This window comes from Citrus clementina, unplaced genomic scaffold, assembly GCF_000493195.1.
Source record: "Citrus clementina cultivar Clemenules unplaced genomic scaffold, Citrus_clementina_v1.0 scaffold_1, whole genome shotgun sequence".
Lineage (NCBI taxonomy): Eukaryota > Viridiplantae > Streptophyta > Magnoliopsida > Sapindales > Rutaceae > Citrus > Citrus x clementina.
The window spans coordinates 19,583,855-19,603,104 of record NW_006263303.1 but is presented as its reverse complement, the minus strand read 5'-3'; the positions used below and the strand labels follow the sequence as shown (position 1 = coordinate 19,603,104).

General features: G+C 39.1%; 3 protein-coding genes across 4 annotated transcripts; 1 reads left to right on the top strand and 2 right to left on the bottom strand.

The window, feature by feature from the left end:
* Positions 1-4,464: 4,464 nt before the first annotated feature.
* LOC18054407 (G-type lectin S-receptor-like serine/threonine-protein kinase SD1-1) lies at positions 4,465-7,690 on the top strand. The gene is made up of 7 exons (XM_006452008.2): positions 4,465-5,744; positions 5,911-6,024; positions 6,174-6,307; positions 6,384-6,594; positions 6,717-6,954; positions 7,034-7,184; positions 7,252-7,690. The coding sequence occupies exons 1-7, from the start codon at positions 4,493-4,495 to the stop codon at positions 7,555-7,557; spliced, it is 2,406 nt and encodes an 801-aa protein (XP_006452071.2). The 5' UTR covers positions 4,465-4,492; the 3' UTR covers positions 7,558-7,690.
* A 3,109-nt stretch (positions 7,691-10,799) lies between these two features.
* Positions 10,800-14,263, bottom strand: LOC18054406 (G-type lectin S-receptor-like serine/threonine-protein kinase At4g27290). The gene is made up of 7 exons (XM_024177820.1): positions 12,997-14,263; positions 12,612-12,734; positions 12,115-12,239; positions 11,807-12,017; positions 11,416-11,653; positions 11,194-11,344; positions 10,800-11,105 (listed from the first exon to the last, which is right to left on the bottom strand). The coding sequence occupies exons 1-7, from the start codon at positions 14,261-14,263 to the stop codon at positions 10,800-10,802; spliced, it is 2,421 nt and encodes an 806-aa protein (XP_024033588.1).
* Positions 14,264-15,144: 881 nt separating this feature from the next.
* LOC18054405 (G-type lectin S-receptor-like serine/threonine-protein kinase At4g27290) lies at positions 15,145-18,872 on the bottom strand. Of its 2 annotated transcripts, none has more exons than XM_006452005.2 (7): positions 17,451-18,872; positions 17,050-17,154; positions 16,727-16,944; positions 16,440-16,650; positions 16,066-16,303; positions 15,822-15,969; positions 15,145-15,630 (listed from the first exon to the last, which is right to left on the bottom strand). In XM_006452005.2, the coding sequence occupies exons 1-7, from the start codon at positions 18,721-18,723 to the stop codon at positions 15,316-15,318; spliced, it is 2,508 nt and encodes an 835-aa protein (XP_006452068.1). In that variant the 5' UTR covers positions 18,724-18,872; the 3' UTR covers positions 15,145-15,315. The 2 variants fall into 2 exon arrangements, with proteins under 2 accessions (XP_006452068.1, XP_024033352.1); XM_024177584.1 differs by having other exon boundaries at positions 17,050-17,151.
* Between the last annotated feature and the right edge of the window lie 378 nt (positions 18,873-19,250).

The following is a 19,250-nucleotide window of genomic DNA, read 5'->3' as shown; positions in this document are numbered from 1 at the left end:
TTGCCTTAATCACTAGTGCATCCTCATGAGGGTAGAAAACACCCTCTTTGTCGTCCTTTGTCCACATAATGGGAACTTGCCTAATTTTCGCCCTCTTGGCTGCTGGCAAATTGAAAAGCACCTCTTTGCTGGTCATGGCATACCTCTCATAATTCTTCCGTGCCCTATTCGAGTCTCCAGCCAAGGTTGGCCCTCCTGCTATCACACGGATAGTGGGCTGTTAACGCTCTAGGCTTCTCTCAACTCCCTCATCCCGCGTATACTCTGATTCGATGATGGGTGAAACTCTATCTACATATTCATCCAAGTATCGGTTCCTCACCAAATCCTCCACCTGAGTTTTCAAGTCACGACACTGGTTTATTGTATGACCATGAGTATTATGGAATTTGCAAAATCTACTTTTATCACGTCTGTGAGCAGGTTTTGTTACGGGGGCAGGAGGGTATAGCAGGTCTCGCCCTTGGATCCTCTCACATAATTCCTCCATAGAGACTTTTAATGGGGTGTATTGTCTATACGTCGTGCTCTGGTCAATCATTTGGACTGCTCGGCTATCCTGGGTATCATCTCGAGCTGGCATTGAAGGTAGCTGACTGGGTCGTCCAGCTCTGGAGTTGACAGCATGTAGTGCCCTGGGAGTGTTGTGATAAGGGTGAGCAGCCAAATGCCGGAATTCTCGTTGCCTCTCCGGGAGTGGGGGGCATGGAGGCTGAGCTCGGCTGTGTTGGAACTGTTGTGGTCTCTGAGCTATGGGGTAAGGGCGGGATCGAGCTGATATTCCGCCCATTATTGAGGATTCCCCTGCTCGCTTTCCCGACCCGCTCCCGTTCGGGGTTCTCCTTTCTTTTCGCCTCAGCTCCTCCAGCTGTTCACTTTTTATCCTTGCCGATTTCTCCTCTTCCATTTCTATATCTCTCCTCGCCTGCTCGTACCCGGCCGAATAATTCTGCACTAGGGGGCTTCTCAAGTTGTACCACAGTCGGCCTATCCTCACGCCCTCTTTTAATCCCCTCAATGCCTGCGGGTGATTGAAAGCTCCCAGATCAAGCACGGCTCGGTGGTATCGTTTTACAAATTCCCGAAGGGATTCATGTTCCTCCTGCTTTATCCCTATCAGCTCCATCATATCATCCTCTGGGGCTACTGCACCTCGGAACTGCTCGGCCAACTCTTGGCACATCTGCTCGTATCCTTTTATACTTCCTCGTGGCAGCTTGCGGTACCACTCTCGGGCTCGTCCCTCTAATGTCAATGGGAACACCCTGCACCTCTGAGCAGGTGTTAGCCCTAGAGATGGCAATTTAGCCCGGCCCGAATTTTAGCCCGATTGACCCGACCCTATATATTAGGGCTTTGGCCCGAATTTTCGGGTTTCGGGTCGAGTTCGGGCCACAATTTTAAGGCCCGAACAAATTTAGGGTCAGGGTCGGGCTTAAAGTCAACCCGACCCGACCCGACCCTATTTACAAAAAAAAAAAAAAAAACACAACACAACACATCACACACGCTGCATGCACACATCACACACGCTGCATGCACACATCACAAACAGCTGCTGACACAAGACACAATCACACAACTCACGCAGTCAACTAGTCAAGCACAGCTCTCAAACTCAAAAACCCTAAGCCACTAACCCAGCCACTGCCACCCAGCCCACCGCTGAGTCAACCAGCAGCATCGTGACTGTCGACGCTCGCCAACCAATCAGCCGCGTCTCGCCGTCGCGCCTCTCCGTCGCGTCTCGCCGTCGCAAACTCCAAAGGTCTCGCTGTCGCATCTCACTGTCGCATTTCTTCCGCCATCATGACCCGCCATCGTGACCCGCCATCTTGACCATCCGCGACGCCGCTAGGTGAGTGAGTAGCCTCGATCGGTTCTGTAATTAGCCATAAAACCAGTAGCCTCGATCGGTTCTGTTGAACTTTTTAAGTTGTAATTATAAATTGTAATTATTGTGGAATTGGTTGTGGAATTGAGAATTGAATTGTATTTGTGGCTGCATATCAGCCTTATTGTTATTCATGTTTAAGTTAGTCATGTGCTTCTCGTGTGACCTTCAAATTGATTCCATTATGGAATTTCCATAAGCATCAAAACGGCATAACATTTTAGTGCTTTGGTGGTTAATTAATTGAGGCATGTGGACAACACATGAACAGGTTAAGCAATCTGGAAATGCAAGTTGCAGTTGCATTTGGAAAATAGTTTTGGTAGGGTCGGGCTAGATGTTGGCCCGATTCGGGTTGGGCTCGACCCGACCCTAACTATAAATAGGTAGGGCTTTTTTAGGGTCGGGCTTTAGTTTTTTATTGATTGGGTCGGGTCGGGTTTGGCCAAGCCCGAGCCCGACCCGAAGTTTTGCCATCCTTAGTTAGCCCTTGCACACCCGTCATATCGTTGAAGTGTTCAATATGCACCAGCGGATTACTTCGCCCAGAGTATTTGAGGTCGGGGAATCAAAAATCTCTTGGGATTACAGTACCCATGATCTCGGCTGATAACGGGGACTCTACATCTAGCATTATCCTCCAGCTCGGGGGCTTTCTCTTGCCCTGAATCTCCTCCATCACCTGCGCCAATCTGCGTACCTCACCCTCCAATTCTACAGCACGGTCAGGATCGCGTGCAGCTATCTGATCTCGCTCCTGCTCGGTATTCTGCAGCTGCTGTCTGAGCTCTCCTTCATCAACATTGGCTCATCGGCCATCAATTTCCAATACTCGTCCGGAGCGAGGTTGGTCTCTCCTTTCATCCATGCGCTGCCCTGGGACCCGACCAACATTTCTATGAGCATGCACCCCGTAGGATTGGTCTACCGGTGGAGGGATTTCCTCGACCCTACGCCTCCGGAGGCTGGGCTCTGCCTCAACTTCATCTCTCCCCACGGGGGTTTCATAGTCCCTTCTCCGATCATCCCTCAGCTCATGCAATATGGCCGTGAGAGTTTCCATTTGTTTCTCTATCCGTTCCATCCGATCTTGCATCATCCTCTCTCCAGCCTCATTTGCTATCTCTCGGAGAGTGATTGTTTCACCAGTTTCATTGTCGCCAACTAGGGCATCCTTCCTTGATATATCCATAACTGATTGTTCGCTGCTTCTCCGATGACTACTAATTTGGTTTGGTGGTAGCTTTTTATCCAGCTCCCCACAGACGGCGCCAAAATGTTGATGCTGAAATTTGCTCGCCCTTTATCCGACCAAATTTTTCACCAACGTTTATATGTTTGATGGAACGATATCGCTATCTCCTCGCCTTAACGATCGCTTACGTCACTAGATTGAAATTACCCCTTTTTATCTTGCTAATCCTGCGTTCACAAAGAAATGGATCAGAGACGCCGGTGGTTTTACCGGCGTAAACCCTCCGATGCCTAAGTTAGCACAAGATGTTTACAGGAAAACGGTTCAATTTAGATTTCAGAATGGCTTACGATTCACTCTCAATTTAGGCAGAAAAACAGTCTAGTTTCAATTTGGCAGAGTTTTCCCTTCTCTCTCAGTTTTTTCATCATTTTCTTCATCGATTTCTTCCTCTTTTATAGCCGCTGTCCCACGTTTCCGTTCACCCTTCATCCCCCTTTTTCGGGTAGTGGTAGCCCCTCATGAGACTCTAACTGCTACATTGTGGGCAAACGTGGGATATCGCGTCTCCCTCAACGGTTCTGGGAAAAGCGCAATTATCATGATTCTGTGAGATCGTGTTCCCGCTCTTTGGGGGATGGGTATCGGCTCGGTATATGTCTCTGGTCGGTATATTCCTCTGGCTGGTATTCGTCTCTGGTCGGCCCATGTTTGTAGAAGGCTCATTATCAGTGTTCTGCTCGTACCATTCGGCTAAGGTGATCCACCCCGGGTGGGGATGATGGCATGGCCGAGTTGGTGCTCTTATTTACCTAACAATGTAAAATACAGATAGTTTTGTATACACACTTGGTAGTTGAAACACAAGCTCTCTGAATCACCTTTGTTGGCGTTTGCTTTAAATCAAAATTCCTTCGAGGGTAAATGTAATACTGCAGATGAATTGTGATAATTCAAATAAAACTATCAACTTATGTGTTCAAATGATTATCAGATAAGCTTTTAGGAACCAATAAATATGTAAATTGTTCAGAAGATAGCTTAACTGCAGATATTATACATAATTGAAAATTTTGAAGAATTCATTTCAGTTACCACCAAAAGTGAATGTGCCCTGGCAAAAAGTGAATGTGCTCTGATGAATTTTGCTCTAGTCACCTATTTAGACAATTCAAAGTCCGTAGAGTACCTTTCCGAAAAAAAAAAGGTCCCATAGTACACAACTACTTTAGTCGACAGTATTGATTAAACTTTCAACGTTCCAACTAACAAGTACTGTGTTAATGCCTTTGGACCTTATTCCCTTTGGTAGGAGAATTATATTGGTGCTATCCTTCAATGCATATCATGCATCACTGCTTTTTATATATAAAAGCTAGCAGATCGATTGAAGATATAAAAGCATGAGAAAATCAATTAAAAGTTGTAAAATGTTGGGTGCTTACTCTTGTTTGTTGTTTATCTTAGGAGCTTCTGCTGCAAATGATAATATTACACCGAGTCAATCCATCAGAGATGGTGAGACTCTAGTTTCAGTTAATGGAACCTTTGAATTGGGATTTTTCAGCCCAGGTACTTCAGCAAAACGTTACTTAGGAATTTGGTACAAGAGAGTTTCTCCTAGGACAGTCGCATGGGTAGCCAACCGAGAAACTCCGCTCACCGATCAGTCAGGATTGTTAAATGTAACCAGTAAAGGGATTGTACTACTGGATGGCCGAGATAGAATTTTCTGGTCGTCCAACACATCGATAACAATGAAAAACCCAGTTGTGCAGCTCATGGATTCGGGAAACCTTGTCCTCACAGATGGAAACTATAACAGCCTTTTGTGGCAGAGTTTTGATCATCCTTGTGACACCTTGCTACCTGGAATGAAGCTTGGAAGGAACTTTAAAACAGGAATGGATAGGCACCTATCATCTTGGAAAAGCATAAATGATCCTGCTCCTGGCGAATTTTCATTGTGGATTGATACTCATGGATTTCCCCAACTAGTTCTTAGGAAGGGATCTGTGTTGCAGTATAGAGCTGGGTCGTGGAATGGCCTTGGTTTTACGGGGACTCCTCCACTGAAAGAAAATGTTCCACTGTGTGATTACAAATTTGTAATAAATGAGAATGAAGTCTACTATGAGTGTGATGCCAAGGGTCCTGCAGTTTCAAGGTTATGGGTGAACCAATCTGGTCTTGTTCTGCGTTCCATTTGGAGTTCTCAACAAGATGTATGGTTCCTTGCTTATTATGCACCTTTAGATCGGTGTGATCTTTATTCAGTCTGTGGTGCAAATGCTCGTTGTACGACCAACAGCAGTCGTCGATGTGATTGCCTGGAGGGTTTCGTGCCAAAATCACCAAATAATTGGTCTGAAGGTTGTGTCAGAGAGAGAGAATTGAAGTGTAGAAATGGAGATGAATTTCCAAAGTATGTAAAGCTGAAGTTGCCAGACACTTCTAGTTCTTGGTTTAACGCAAGTATGAATCTCAAGGAATGTTCAGAATTGTGTTCGAAAAATTGCTCTTGCACAGCCTATGCAAACTCAGATGTCGAGAGAGGAGGAAGTGGCTGCTTGCTCTGGTTTGGTGACCTAATGGATATGAAAGAATACAATGACGGTGGGCAAGATCTTTATATCAGGATCGCATCAGAACGAGGTACATTCTGATTTATTTTCTGTAAGATTAGATTTTCATTTGAAAATTTCACTCAGCAATACTTTTAGTAGCAGATAATTGCAAGACTGGAAAAAGAAATGCTCGAAACCCATTATGCTCAAAACCCGTTCGTACAACCTATTAACTTTTGCTTTAACTATTTCAGGTCGTTCTGTGACGAAGAAGCAAGTAGGAATCATAATTGCTTCTGTATTATTGATGGCAATGTTCATAGTGGCATCGCTCTTTTGTATCTGGCGAAAGAAACTCAAGAAGCAAGGTAAAGGCATTAGGGGTCTACTTTTGTACAATCTAAAGTGTAAACTATGCCAGTATCATTCATTTGGATTAGTTGAAAATAGGATTTATTGTTTCTAGTTAGTAACTAATAAGTTCACTGTCCATGATGGAATTCTCCTACAATTTCAGGATTAACAAAGATGAGTCATATGAAAGAAGATATGGAATTATGGGAATTTGATTTTGCCAGTATAGCAAAGGCCACAGATAACTTCGCAAGTTACAATAAACTGGGAGAAGGTGGATTTGGGCCAGTATACAAGGTAATATTCTGGCATTCTGCAGAGTTTAAGTCAGGTTTTCTTTTTATACAAACTAATTCTAAGAGATCTATTACAGGGTACATTGGTAGAGGGGCAAGAAATTGCAGTTAAAAGGCTGTCAAAAGGTTCTGGACAAGGAATGGAAGAGTTCAAAAATGAAGTTACATTGATTGCTAGGCTTCAACACCGCAATCTTGTGAAGCTTCTTGGTTGCTGCATACAAGCAGATGAAAGCATGTTAATCTATGAGTACATGCCAAACAAAAGCTTGGACTTCTTCATTTTTGGTATGACCTCTCGTAGAGTCAAATCTCAGCACTTTCAAAATTTATTTGTGTCACCTTTAAGTTTGAACTCATTGGGGGATAGTTTAATTAGATATAGACTGGAATGGATTAATGTTGACCAGATCAAGCAAGAGCCACATTTCTTGATTGGCAGAAGCGCATTCATATTGTTGGTGGAATCGCCAGAGGAATTCTGTATCTTCATCAAGACTCTAGAATGAGGATTATACATAGGGATCTCAAAGCCAGCAACGTCTTACTGGACAACGATATGAACCCAAAAATTTCAGATTTTGGTATGGCCAGAATATTTGGAGGAGATGAGATTCAGACCAATACACACAAAGTGGTTGGAACATAGTAAGGACACTTATATTCCTGATGATTTTTACCCTCCGTTGCTTGTAGATTGAACTTATATATCAATGTTATTTTGCAGTGGCTATATGTCCCCTGAATATGCGGCTGAAGGACTTTTCTCAGTGAAATCTGATGTATTCAGCTTCGGGGTTTTAGTATTAGAGATAGTCAGTGGGAAGAAAAACTGGAGGTTTTCCCACCCAGATCATGACCATAATCTTCTTGGACATGTAAGAGTAGAAAATAACACTTAAATTATTTTGAAACAAACATTTCATTTCTTGTTTTATTATTCAGGCATGGATACTCTGGAAAGAAAAGAGAGCAATGGAACTAGCTGGCGACACATTAGCCGATTCCCATCCACCGACTGAGGTGTTAAGATGTATTCATGTGGGACTGTTGTGCGTGCAGCATCGACCAGAAGATAGGCCAAATATGTCATCTGTGGTTCTAATGTTGAGCAGCGACAGTTTGTTGCCTGAACCAAATCGGCCTGGTTTTTTTACGGAAAGGAGTCTTCCTGAAGCTGAATTTTCACCAAGCTACCCTCAATCATCTACAACAAATGAAATCACCATCACAGAGTTACAGGGAAGGTAGAACGTTAACTTTGCCCAGAAACAATGAGAATAAACTTTGGGATCTCTCTGGCCTATCTGTTACCCTGCTGAAGTAGCAGAGTGATCACTTCCAAATGCATAATGTCTCAGCCTAAGTAATGTGTTCAATGATGTTTGTGCTACTTTTTTTTTTTTTTTTTTTGCTTATCAAAATTTAAAAAAAAAAGCATATTCTATACATGTTAAATATTCTCACAAATAATTTTATATTGATTCTATTCTGCCCTACACTCCCGGGAAAGCATATGTTACATTTGCTGGAAGTAACAGGAACGACATGACCAATTGGCTCACGTAAGAGGAGAACGCGGCACCCTGCATGATAACTTTATTTTGATCTTCCCAAATAATGCTCAAAATTTTTAGAAAATAAGAATAACTAGTTACCTAACAGTATCAGTAGTAGCATTGCAAAAATGTTCTGTAGAAAAACTGAATTACACTGCGGCAAAAATTTAATTGAAATATTAAATTTAAAGTTGAAACACGACTTTATAATAATTCTGTTTGTAGACAGTGCATTAACAATTTGAAGCATAATCGGAAAGAACATGAATAAATATTCTGTAATCATCAAAGAAATATCTCCTTGCCGTATCCTTGTGGTCAAATATTGAAGGCTCCCAAAAACTTATTCTAGTCAGCAACATTTGCGTCTTGTCCCTAAATTTCGTTTGATAAAAAACTAAATGGTTATCAAATAAATTAAATTTTTATCCAAGAAAATTCTTCTAGCCTCCACATCCGTTGTTGATTTGGTCAAATACCCCTTACCCCAGTGTCACTCTCCTAAGACCCCCCTTGCGTTTTAATTATTCTGTTACCTGTCATGTTTTTTCAACAATTTAATAGTTTGATTTGGTCAAATACCCCTTACCCCAGTGTCACTCTCTCCTAAGACCCCCTTGCGTTTTAATTATTCTGTTACCTGTCATGTTTTTTCAACAATTTAATAGTTTGAGCCTCAATGAATTTGTATTCAGGTCACACTGTGAGTCATAAAAAACAAAATAGCAACCTTTTCCTTTTAATCTGCTAAGTTTTAAATACATACACTGTAACACCCGTATTTTGTTTCATTATTATTATTATTTTGTGTTTTCTTTTTTGTATTTTATAGAGTATATAGTATTTTAGGTTAATGATAAGTGTTTTAAATTTTAAAATCACTTAATTTTTTTTACCAATTTATATACCTTAATGGGTAACGGTATTAAAATGCTTCACTTATAAAAAAAGTCCTCTTACGTTATTTTGTTTTTCAAAATCTTAAAGGCAAGTAAAGAAAAGAATACAGCAGCAAACATTAGAATAAACTCACGTGTTTTTAATGAGAAGAAGGGAAGATTTTGATAGTGTTTTTGTTTTTCATTAAAGAAGTTCTTGAGTTTTGATTTTATTTTGAAGATAGGTAGATTTTGTAATCCTTTAAACTTCTGTTTTTATTTGTGATTTTATTTGATTGATTTAATGATTTTGTGCATATTACATTGACAAAATTGTGAAAGCATGATCATGTATTGATTTATATTGTTATTAAATGAAAGTAATGCTATTATGTTATCCTGAAAACTGTGAACAGTTTATATTAAATGTCATACAATTGCTGTTTTCATTGAGTTCCATGCATAAAACTTTATAGATGATTAAAATAGACATCTTTATCTTTCTATCCAAATTTGTTTATTGTTCAAAAAATCATTGAATTGTAATAATTTTTCAAAGTTGGTACACTAGTGCTGAAAATTTCTAATTTTCAGCAATAATTCTCAATTGTATAATTTATTTCATAACCCAAACGACTTCTAAAATTCTAAGAATTTCTACTATTATATATGATTTTGTAATTTTTGGCTTTATATAAAAGTCACTAAAATTCGTAGAGTTCGACTGTCGCAATCCTGGAAACTAATTTCCAAAATTGCGAGGGCTAATATTGAAGCAAGTTTGGGTTACCTTTTCATCACTAAACACCTTATAAATTTTAATTCTAATTCCATATTGTTTCCCCTAATCACCAAACCTTGAATCAATATTTTTTAGTCCTTCTGGGGACTTTTTGCAATCATCTCCCAATTAAAAATTACGTTTTATGGGTAGAACAAATATTCTTCTAATATCTGTGAGGGTGAAAATTTAAATCGTACTATAATAAAACTTTATCTAAGTGGTCCTAGATGTTTCATATAAATACGAATATATTTGTGACTGCATAAGACAACGAAGTGATTTAAAAAAAAAAATGAAAGCAACTTGCAGCGATAAAATTAAACAATAAATGCCACGTGGTTTGACTATAAGTTTGCAGAGTCTAATTGAAGGAACTATAAACCCCACTATGTTGACCAAAATATTTTGAGAGTTTGGCATAAAAGACAAAATGGAAATGCATTTGAAACATCGGAAAAGAAATAATTTTGCAGTTTCCTGAATTCGTAGAGAAGATAATTCTCTACCGTATTGCTGCGTATACATTTAGGCATCTATTGGGTCGATTGATTGGCAAATTCCTCTCATTGAGAAGATGATATTTAATTTATCACATAGTTGGTGCCACATGAGATGAGTGGATTACAGCTTCGGTTTTGAATGCCCAGGCAGGTATCTTGGAGTCAAATTGATTGGCAAATTCCTCTCAGTGGATTTCAGCCATAATAGCTGCTGCCACACTTGAAACAGGAACAAAAGGTCTTCCCAGAACAGGCAGGTATCTTGGAGTCATCCTGATAGTTTGGCACAATGAAATGTTTAAAAATTGTTGATTTTATCAGTTTGTCTTTGTGTACAAGTTGGTTGATCTATTATATGGAATAGAATTGCAAATTCAACAAACTTTGCATTAGGATACTAAGACCAACTAATTGCTTACATAATTTACAGTTCCAAAACTTGAATATTTTGACATCCTAATCATACAATGGTTGTGAATAATGATCACCAGTCCATTTATGGAAACAATTAATTACTTCTTAAAGTTTTTCAATGAAAAGCAAGACCTTAAATTTTATGAAATGACAAAAATTTCTACAGTTCCCAAACATGAATATTTTGACATCCTAGCAATGGTTATGAATCTGATCACCAGTTCATTTATGGAAACAATTAATTACTTCTTATGGCTTTTCAATGAAAAGGAAGACCTTAAATTTTATGAAGTGATAAAAATTTACACGTATTAGCATGTCTGAAAGCAAGACTGCAATTTAACCAGGCTGTAGAGTGCTATCTGCCTTCCTGAATGGTTATACTTAATGCATTTTCTGAGTGACATTTTTCATGACTTGATAATGCACCTACAGTGAAACCTCTTTCGGTGAAGAAACCTGGTTGTCTAGGCTGAGGCAACGTGACCCCATCGTTCGCCAACAGGAAAACTACAGATGACATATCAGGCCTGTCTTCAGGTAACTTTTGGACACACAATAAACCCACTTGAATACATCTCAGAACTTGAGATTCAACGAAAGAATCTTCTAAACATATGTCCATTAGTTCTAGGGCTCTTCCATCATTCCACAGCAACCATGCCTGAAAATATTGCAGCAATCATGCTTTATATACTTAAAAGAGTGAGTTCTGTTTGAAGGAGGAAGCAGCACTCATTCTTTCTACTTACGTGTCCAATAAGATTGTGACGGTGACCAGGGTGGCGAAAGCCTCTATTCATTTTACCACTTACAATCTCAACCAGGAGCACTCCCAGGCTAAAGACATCAGATTTCATTGAAATTGTGCCATCGTTGGCATACTCAGGGGACATATAGCCACTGCATCAAAGTATGAACTATATAATTTATTTCGAATGCTAAATAATTAATATTACAGGAACAAAACTTACTGTGTTCCTGCAACTCTCTCTGTCTGTGCTTCTTCGTCATCTCCTCCGAAAATTCTTGCCAAACCAAAGTCTGAAATTTTAGGATTCAGGTTTATATCAAGCAAAATGTTGCTAGCTTTTAGATCCCTATGTATTACTTGAAGCTTTGAATCTTGGTGGAGGTAGAGAAGTCCTCTGGCAATCCCAGTGATTATGGAAAAGCGCTTTTTCCATGGCAATAGCTTGCTTCTCTCACGATCTGCAGGTTATAGTGAACTTTAGTAACTCTTGAATTTGACGTTGTGTATAATTTACAATTTTTACCTTGACATAAAAAAAATAAAATCATATTGGATAATTAATAGCATATGTGTAACTACTAAGTGACTGATGTTAGGATAAGAAGTGCTACCAAAGATAAAGTAATCCAAGCTTTTGTGGGGCATATACTCATAGATCAGCATTCTTTCATCCTCTTCAATGCAGCTGCCGAGAAGGCCAACAAGATTTCTGTGTTGAAGCTTTCCAATTAAAACCACTTCATTCATGAATTCTTCGAGGCCTTGTCCTGAATTTTTTGAAAGCCTCTTCACTGCAATCTCCTGTCCCGTGGAAAGCTTTCCCTGTGTATTTTCATGCAGATAGTGCATGTTTTGCTATTAACTTCAGGGTTCAAATGTGCTTCTGCTGAGGGTTTCATATATAATTAACATTCTTTACCATGTAAACAGGACCAAATCCTCCCTTTCCAATCATGTTGGCTTCGGAGAAATGGTTAGTGGCGGTAGTAATTGTTGCCAGATCATATAAAGGTACTTCTATGTCCACCTTCCAGTTCTCCAGGCCTACAGAAACAATGCTTTTAAAGTTGTATTTCAAGAAAATTCCTTTGTGACACTCATTCGTCAGTGTCTAACCTGTATTTCAATTCGACTCTTTTTGAGAGGATAAATTTAAGAGGCTCTTATTAGGTTTGGCTAAATTATAGACAAATCAGAACACGGATTTCTTCATCCATGACCTTCTTTACAGAGAAAGTTTAAGAAAATTTCTCTGAGTTTGTTGATGTATATTGACAAAGGTTTCTACTGAACTACGGAATTTAAGAGTTTCGAAGAATTTTCAAATAACTTAGTTTTGGTTTTGTTCTCAAAATAATAATAATAATATTATTAAATTTATCATAGAAAATCAACAAGGTCAGAAGAGTCTGTTACCTTTGTTCTTTGCTTTCTTCCATGCTATGCAGAGTAGAAGGCCTAAGATAAACGTGCTGGAAATGATTGAAACTGCCACTATGATCTTTAATCTTTTCTTTGTATTCAAATGCTTAACTGATACTAGAACATAAAAAATCAAGAAAAGAGATCAATTTGCTGTTAGTCAGTTCTTGAGCACACTATTCTTCTTCTTTTCTCTCTTTTAATAATTTGGTTTTGCCAAACAAGCCCACTGCCAGTTGCTTTTGCAACGCAAACTAGCAAGTATAGGGTATCCGCTAATATTAATCTTGTTTTACATGCTGGCTAAAGGCGTTGTGGGTGAACTCTAAAACAGCATTAAACGTGAAATAGGCTGAAAAACATTAATCAAAACACTTACCTAGTTCTGAAGATGGAACTCTTATAAAAAAATCCTGTCCCCAGATGTATCCTTCCGAGCATTCTCTGAGATCAACCAGGTCCCCAAACCACATCAAACAGCCACTGCCTCCTCCAGTAACATCTGAATTTGCATAAGCTCTGCATGAACAGTTCTTGGTGCACTCTGCCTCACATTCCTTGAGATTCATACTTTTATTCGACCAATAATTTTCAGGTAATTTCATTCTTGGAAGCTTTAGAAACCCTTCTCCACTCGGACAATCTGATGGTTTCCTGACACATCTCCTAGTCTCAGGTGAATCCCAGTCATCCTGTGATTTGGATATAAAGCCTGTCAAACACTCACAAATAGGTGTCTTACTGATTCTGCAGTTATCATTAGCACCACACTGTGCATAACTGTCACATGTGTCAAATGGCCAAGAGTACAGCATGCGCCATTCAGTGCTCGTCTCATTCCATACAAGACGCTGCAATGTTCCTGATTCATTCACTAGTAATCTTGTAATGACTTTATCGTTGAAAGGCCTAAATGTGAAGTATAACTCATCTTCTGTATGCTCCAATTTTGGTATGAAGATTGAGTTTTTGACCCTGGGAATGCCTCCGAACTGTTGACCATTCCATGGTCCGCTTCGCGCCTCTTTTCTTGATCCTGAAATGATTACCAATTCAGGCAATGCACTAATGTCAAGTCGGAGACTAAACTCTCCTGGAGTTGGATCATCAGCACTTCTCCATGGTGTCAGATATCTCTCAAAACCAGTTTTTAAGTTCCATCCGAGCTTCATGCCCGGTAACAACGTGTCTGATGGATAATCAAAGCTCTGCCACATGTACTCTTCAGAACTTCTGCTGATATTGTCTCTCAGAACAAGGTTTCCAGAATCTAAGAGATGCGCCACTGGATTTTCTAGTGTTCTTGATGAATTTGAAGACCAGATAGCACTCTTTTCTTGGTTGAGAAGTAAAAGGCTTCCATTGTTGCTGAATGTTAAAACTCCATTCTTGTCAGTAATGGGATGATTTCTGTTTGCAACCCATACAACTGTCCTTGGACTACTCTTGTACCATATTCCAAGATACCTGTTTGTTGAATTGCCTGGAGAAAAGAAGCCTAGCTCAAAACTTTGGAAAGAGGAGACTAATGTCTCACCATCGGTGATGAATTTTCCTGATGAAAGGGAATCAGCAGCAAATGAAAACTCAATGATAAATATTAAGATCAAAAGGTAAAAGAAGATGAAGACTGCAAGGCACTTCATTTCAATTTCTGAGATTAAACTGACAATTTTAAGCTTGCAATGCCATAAGATTCTTTTAAATTTTTTCTCAAAGTTTTCTCATGGTTGACCCTTGCAGCTTACGGGGCTGAGTTAAATCAAAATGTTTATTCTACTATACATCTTGCTAATCATAATTAAACACTGGAAGCAACTTCCTGTGGCTTTCTAAAGGATCTATCCACACTCTTTCTTTATCATTTCTGATTAAATAACTACTTAAAAGTTATAGTTGTAGCCAAAGTTTTGATTAAAAAATTAAAATGTCATTGTTGACCATGTGGAGTAGATCTTTGTTAGTTTGCATATTGAAAGTCTTGTAGACTGTTCAAAGCTCAAAAAAAGCAAGAAAATGGGAATTAAAAAATTAAAATGTCATGGTTGACCTTGTGGCATTGAACTTCAAAGCTCAAAAACAGCTAAGAAATGGGTACGCACATCTTTGTCAAAAGATTGGAATCATATCTTGAACATTACTCAAAGTATTACCTCGCTTATAACTAAAGAATTGATATGGCTCAAATGAGGCGTTAGTGGTTCAGGTTTCACTCCCATCCTTTGAAAAGAACCAACGAATAAGCTGGAAAATCCTTATGTATGACTGGTAATATTTTTGAGACCATCAGCATCAGATCTGTCACAACTAATTGAATTTTCTAAACCATGTAAAGTCTTGCCACTACCCGGGAAAGCATGGGGTTTGTGGTCCCGAGCTAACCATTTTGTCAAGGTTATTCCCAACCCAACTTGACATTCTTTAGCGATATTATAAACTTGCATGAGTCAAAGTATTGTTTGGTGAACACGGCACCATTGTCATGGTTCTATAATAAATTATCTTACTGAAGCTAAATTTATGGCACTGGCAACATGTTTCTCTTGGAACTGAGTTAAATCACTAGCAGTCATAATCAATGTTAACAGTGTTGGAGACTGGACTATATAGCTTAAAAGTTAATTAGCTACTAGTAACGGCTAATTAGAATCATCAACATATAGTTCAAACTAATGAACATGACTGATGCCCCAGATGTCTATCGAGGACTGATTAAAGAAAGTGTTACACCATTGACTGAACAAGCTTCAGACACCCTACTTGAGGGTAGAAACGAAATTTTCTCCCCTCTTCTCGCATACGAAAAAGCAGATTGCTTGGGGTATGGTAAAGTAGCATGCTCATTGGTAATCATTGAGACAACTTTCGACATAGTTGGTCTATCTGCTGCTTTCTCTTGAACGCAGAGAAGAGCCACAGTAATGTATCTGTTCAGCATTTGATATGATGCTTCATGCTGCAAAGCTGGACTCAAAAGTTCGTAAGCTCTATTGTCTTTCCAAAGATTCCAAGCCTGAAGAAGAACAGAAGACCAAAAATGGTAAATGAGAAACACAAAAGTAATTTCTCATTAGTTCTACTAGGAGAGGAAATTCACAGCTTTTTCACTCAACAATTAAGCTTTGTTCATATTAGTTTACAAGTTGATTCATCTTAATCTGTTCAAAGATCAAACAAAAGTGGGAAAAAAAAATTGTCACTTACATGTCCAAGAAGGTTAAATGATTCGATATCATACACGCCTGTGTTCCTCTTGCTAGTCAGCGTCTCTAAAAGTAACACTCCAAAACTAAAAACATCGGATTTGACAGAGAAAAGGCCATCCAAAGCATACTCAGGTGACATATAACCACTGCATTCCATTATTTGAGCACTTATTAAAGGATACACACAAAAATAGGACAAATAAATAACATTTGGACAGTTTCAGGAATTGAAATTTACTTACTAAGTTCCAACAACCCGTTTCGTATTTCCCTGCAACTCATCACCACAAAACATTCTTGCCATGCCAAAATCTGATATTTTTGGGTTCATATCACTATCTAGGAGAATATTACTTGCCTTCAGATCTCTGTGAATAATTCTCAATCTAGAATACTGATGAAGATATAAAAGCCCTTGAGCAATTCCTTCAATGATTTTAACACGTGTTTGCCAACCTAACAGATGCGTTCTGGATGGATCTGCAACAAAACCAAAATATTGTATGAGGAATGTCGATTAACCTAGATGATAGATGAAGAAAAATACTGATGAGACAGTATATCATAGTACTGCAAGGTAGTCAAAATGATAATTTGCTAATGATAAATCACATACCGAAGAGGAAAAAATTTAAGCTTTTGTTGGGCATGTACTCATAGATCAAAATCTTTTCGCCTTGTTCTACACAGCAACCCATGAGTCTGACAAGGTTTCTGTGTTGAAGTTTTGCTATAAGCATCATTTCATTTTTAAACTCTTTTAGTCCTTGCCCTGACTGACTTGACAGCCTTTTGACAGCAACTTCTTGTCCATTAAGTAGTTTTCCCTTCATTTGTAATTTCGTCAATGTTTTTTACTAAACAGTATTTTTCATAATAAAGTGTAGGTAACAAGAATTCTACCTTGTAAACAGGTCCAAAGCCACCTTCTCCGAGCTTGCATTGCATAGAAAAGTTTTCTGTAGCTGCAGATACACTGGCCAAGCTGAAACAAGGCAAAACAGAGTCCCTCCTCGTACCCTTGGCATCCCCATCCCCTTCAGAGGGTTCATTTGTTCGTGTTGCAACGCTCATATATATGTCAAATTTTAACAGATCTTGGCTACTTTCCATAGTCGTTTCTGTAAGACAGAAACTTCCTAATTGTGAGTATATATGTTCTGTAAAGCACTATTACACAAACATAAGAGAGTGATTTGGGGAAAAAATTAAGAAAAAAATGTCACCTTTCTCTTTGTGTTTTCTCCTCCATCTACAAAATATGAAAAAACCAGGTAGGAGCGCCACAGGAAGAACAAGTATTACAAATATCCAAAGTAGCTTCTTGTCTCCTAGATCCAAAAACATATACGTTATCAATGAAAGTCACCGGAAAGAAAATAAACTCATAGCTTGATTCTGCGAAAAATTGACAGAGCCAAATAACTGGAATCACTCCTACCATGAGTTAGTCCCTTTGGTTATTAGTTTGGTTCCTCCCTGTTTTGACCATTTAATTTCTGAGAAAAATAGGTCTAAGTGCATTTTCCTTCAACAAGAAATTAAACTCACATTTTTTGAAATGAAGACTAACTATAACAAAGGAATGAAATATGCACTGTCAACTTGAATAATGCCATTGTTGTACCTGGTTCTGAATCTGGCACTCTAACGTAGATAGGCTGTCCGTTGTTGTATCCAGTGATCTTTCTGATATCAATCAGGTCCCCAAACCACATCAAACAGCCACTGCCACCCCCTGTTACTTTGGAATTAGCATAAGCTCTACAAGTGCAGTTCTTCAAGCACTCTGCCTCACATTCCTTAAGATTCATACTCTCGTTTAGCGAAACATCTACCAAGTAGGGTAATTTAATATCATCAAACTTTATAAACCTCTCTCTAGTTATGCAATCTGATGAATGACTTCGAACACATTCTCTGGGCCAAGTTTGGTTGTTCTGTAATTTGAGCTTGAATCCTTTCAAACACTCACAATTAGCTGTATCGTCCACACTGCAAACACTATTAGCACCACAATACCCATAAAGCTGGCAAAAATTGTTTGGCGCTGTGAAAAACACTTGCCATCCAGTACTCATCTCATGCCATATCAGACGCTGGACATCACCAGATGGGTTGATTTTTAACATCATTAAGATTCGGCTGCTGTAAGATTCATACCTGTAAATGATCTCATCCTCTTTCTGCTCAACAATTGGTCGGAAAAGATAGGATGTATTTGTAGGATCAGCTCCGAAGGCAAGCCCATTCCATGGTCCAGTACAGCTTAATTTTACTGATCCATTGTAAATACATAAATGAGGTAGCACTCGAATTTCAAGCCTGAAAGTAAAGTTTCCCGGGGATGGATCATCAGCAGTTCTCCACGAAGTTAAATATCGTTCCCGTCCGGTCTTTAAATCCCAACCCATCTTCATGCCTATTAACAGAGTGTCCGATGGGCAGTCAAAGCTCTGCCACAAATAGCTTCCTTCAGAAGTATTACTGCTAAACTTTTCCCTAAGAACAAGGTTTCCAGTATCTAACAGCTGCGCCACTGGATTCTTTACTTCTCTAGACAAGTTTGAAGACCAGATAATGCCATCTGTTTGGTTGAGAAGAACAAGGTTTCCATTGTTGCCGATGGTTAATACAGCGTTTGAATCGACGATAGGACTGTTTCTGTTTGCAACCCACACAACTGTATCAGGGACTTGCTTGTACCATATTCCCAGGTACTTGTACTTCGATTTCCCGGGAGAGAAGAATCCTAGCTCAAATATTTGGGACGACGAAACTAACTTCTCACCATCACCGATGAGCGTGGCTGGTGTTATTGTATCAGTTGCTAATGACAACAAACTTCCCAAGAGAAAGACAAAACAACTAAAAGTAAAGAAAAAAGGAGGATTCCCCATTCATGTATCTGTAAAAAACATGTCTAAACTCTTGGAGATTGGCTTAATACATACCATTGATATTATTTCTTGAACTTGTTCCATGGATTTTTTAGTGCGAACTTTGAAGTCTTGTAGTCAAAACTCAGAAGTACCAGGGAGAACAAAATATTAATTCCTTCTCTTTGATTATTGGGGGACCTTTTGCGCCAGACATGTCACGATCCACAGAATTTAACAAAAAATTCTAAGCCTTACAATTCCTTTAAACTAATGGTCTGTGGTTCCAAAAATCTTATGTCATTTTCAATCAAAATTCTTTTACCTTGTCAACAGAGCATTGTTTGGTGACAACAGTAAAACAATTGTTGAGTAATGAAAAATACCAGCTCGGCCATGCCCTCATCTCTCGTCTTGAAGCGAATCTCCTCAACTGAATGGCACGAGAAGAGTCTTGGTAAAACATCTTATACAGGCATGTGCCAACTAGAGACGAGCACCAACCAGAGAAATATACCAACCAGAGATATATACCGGCCAGATGCTCA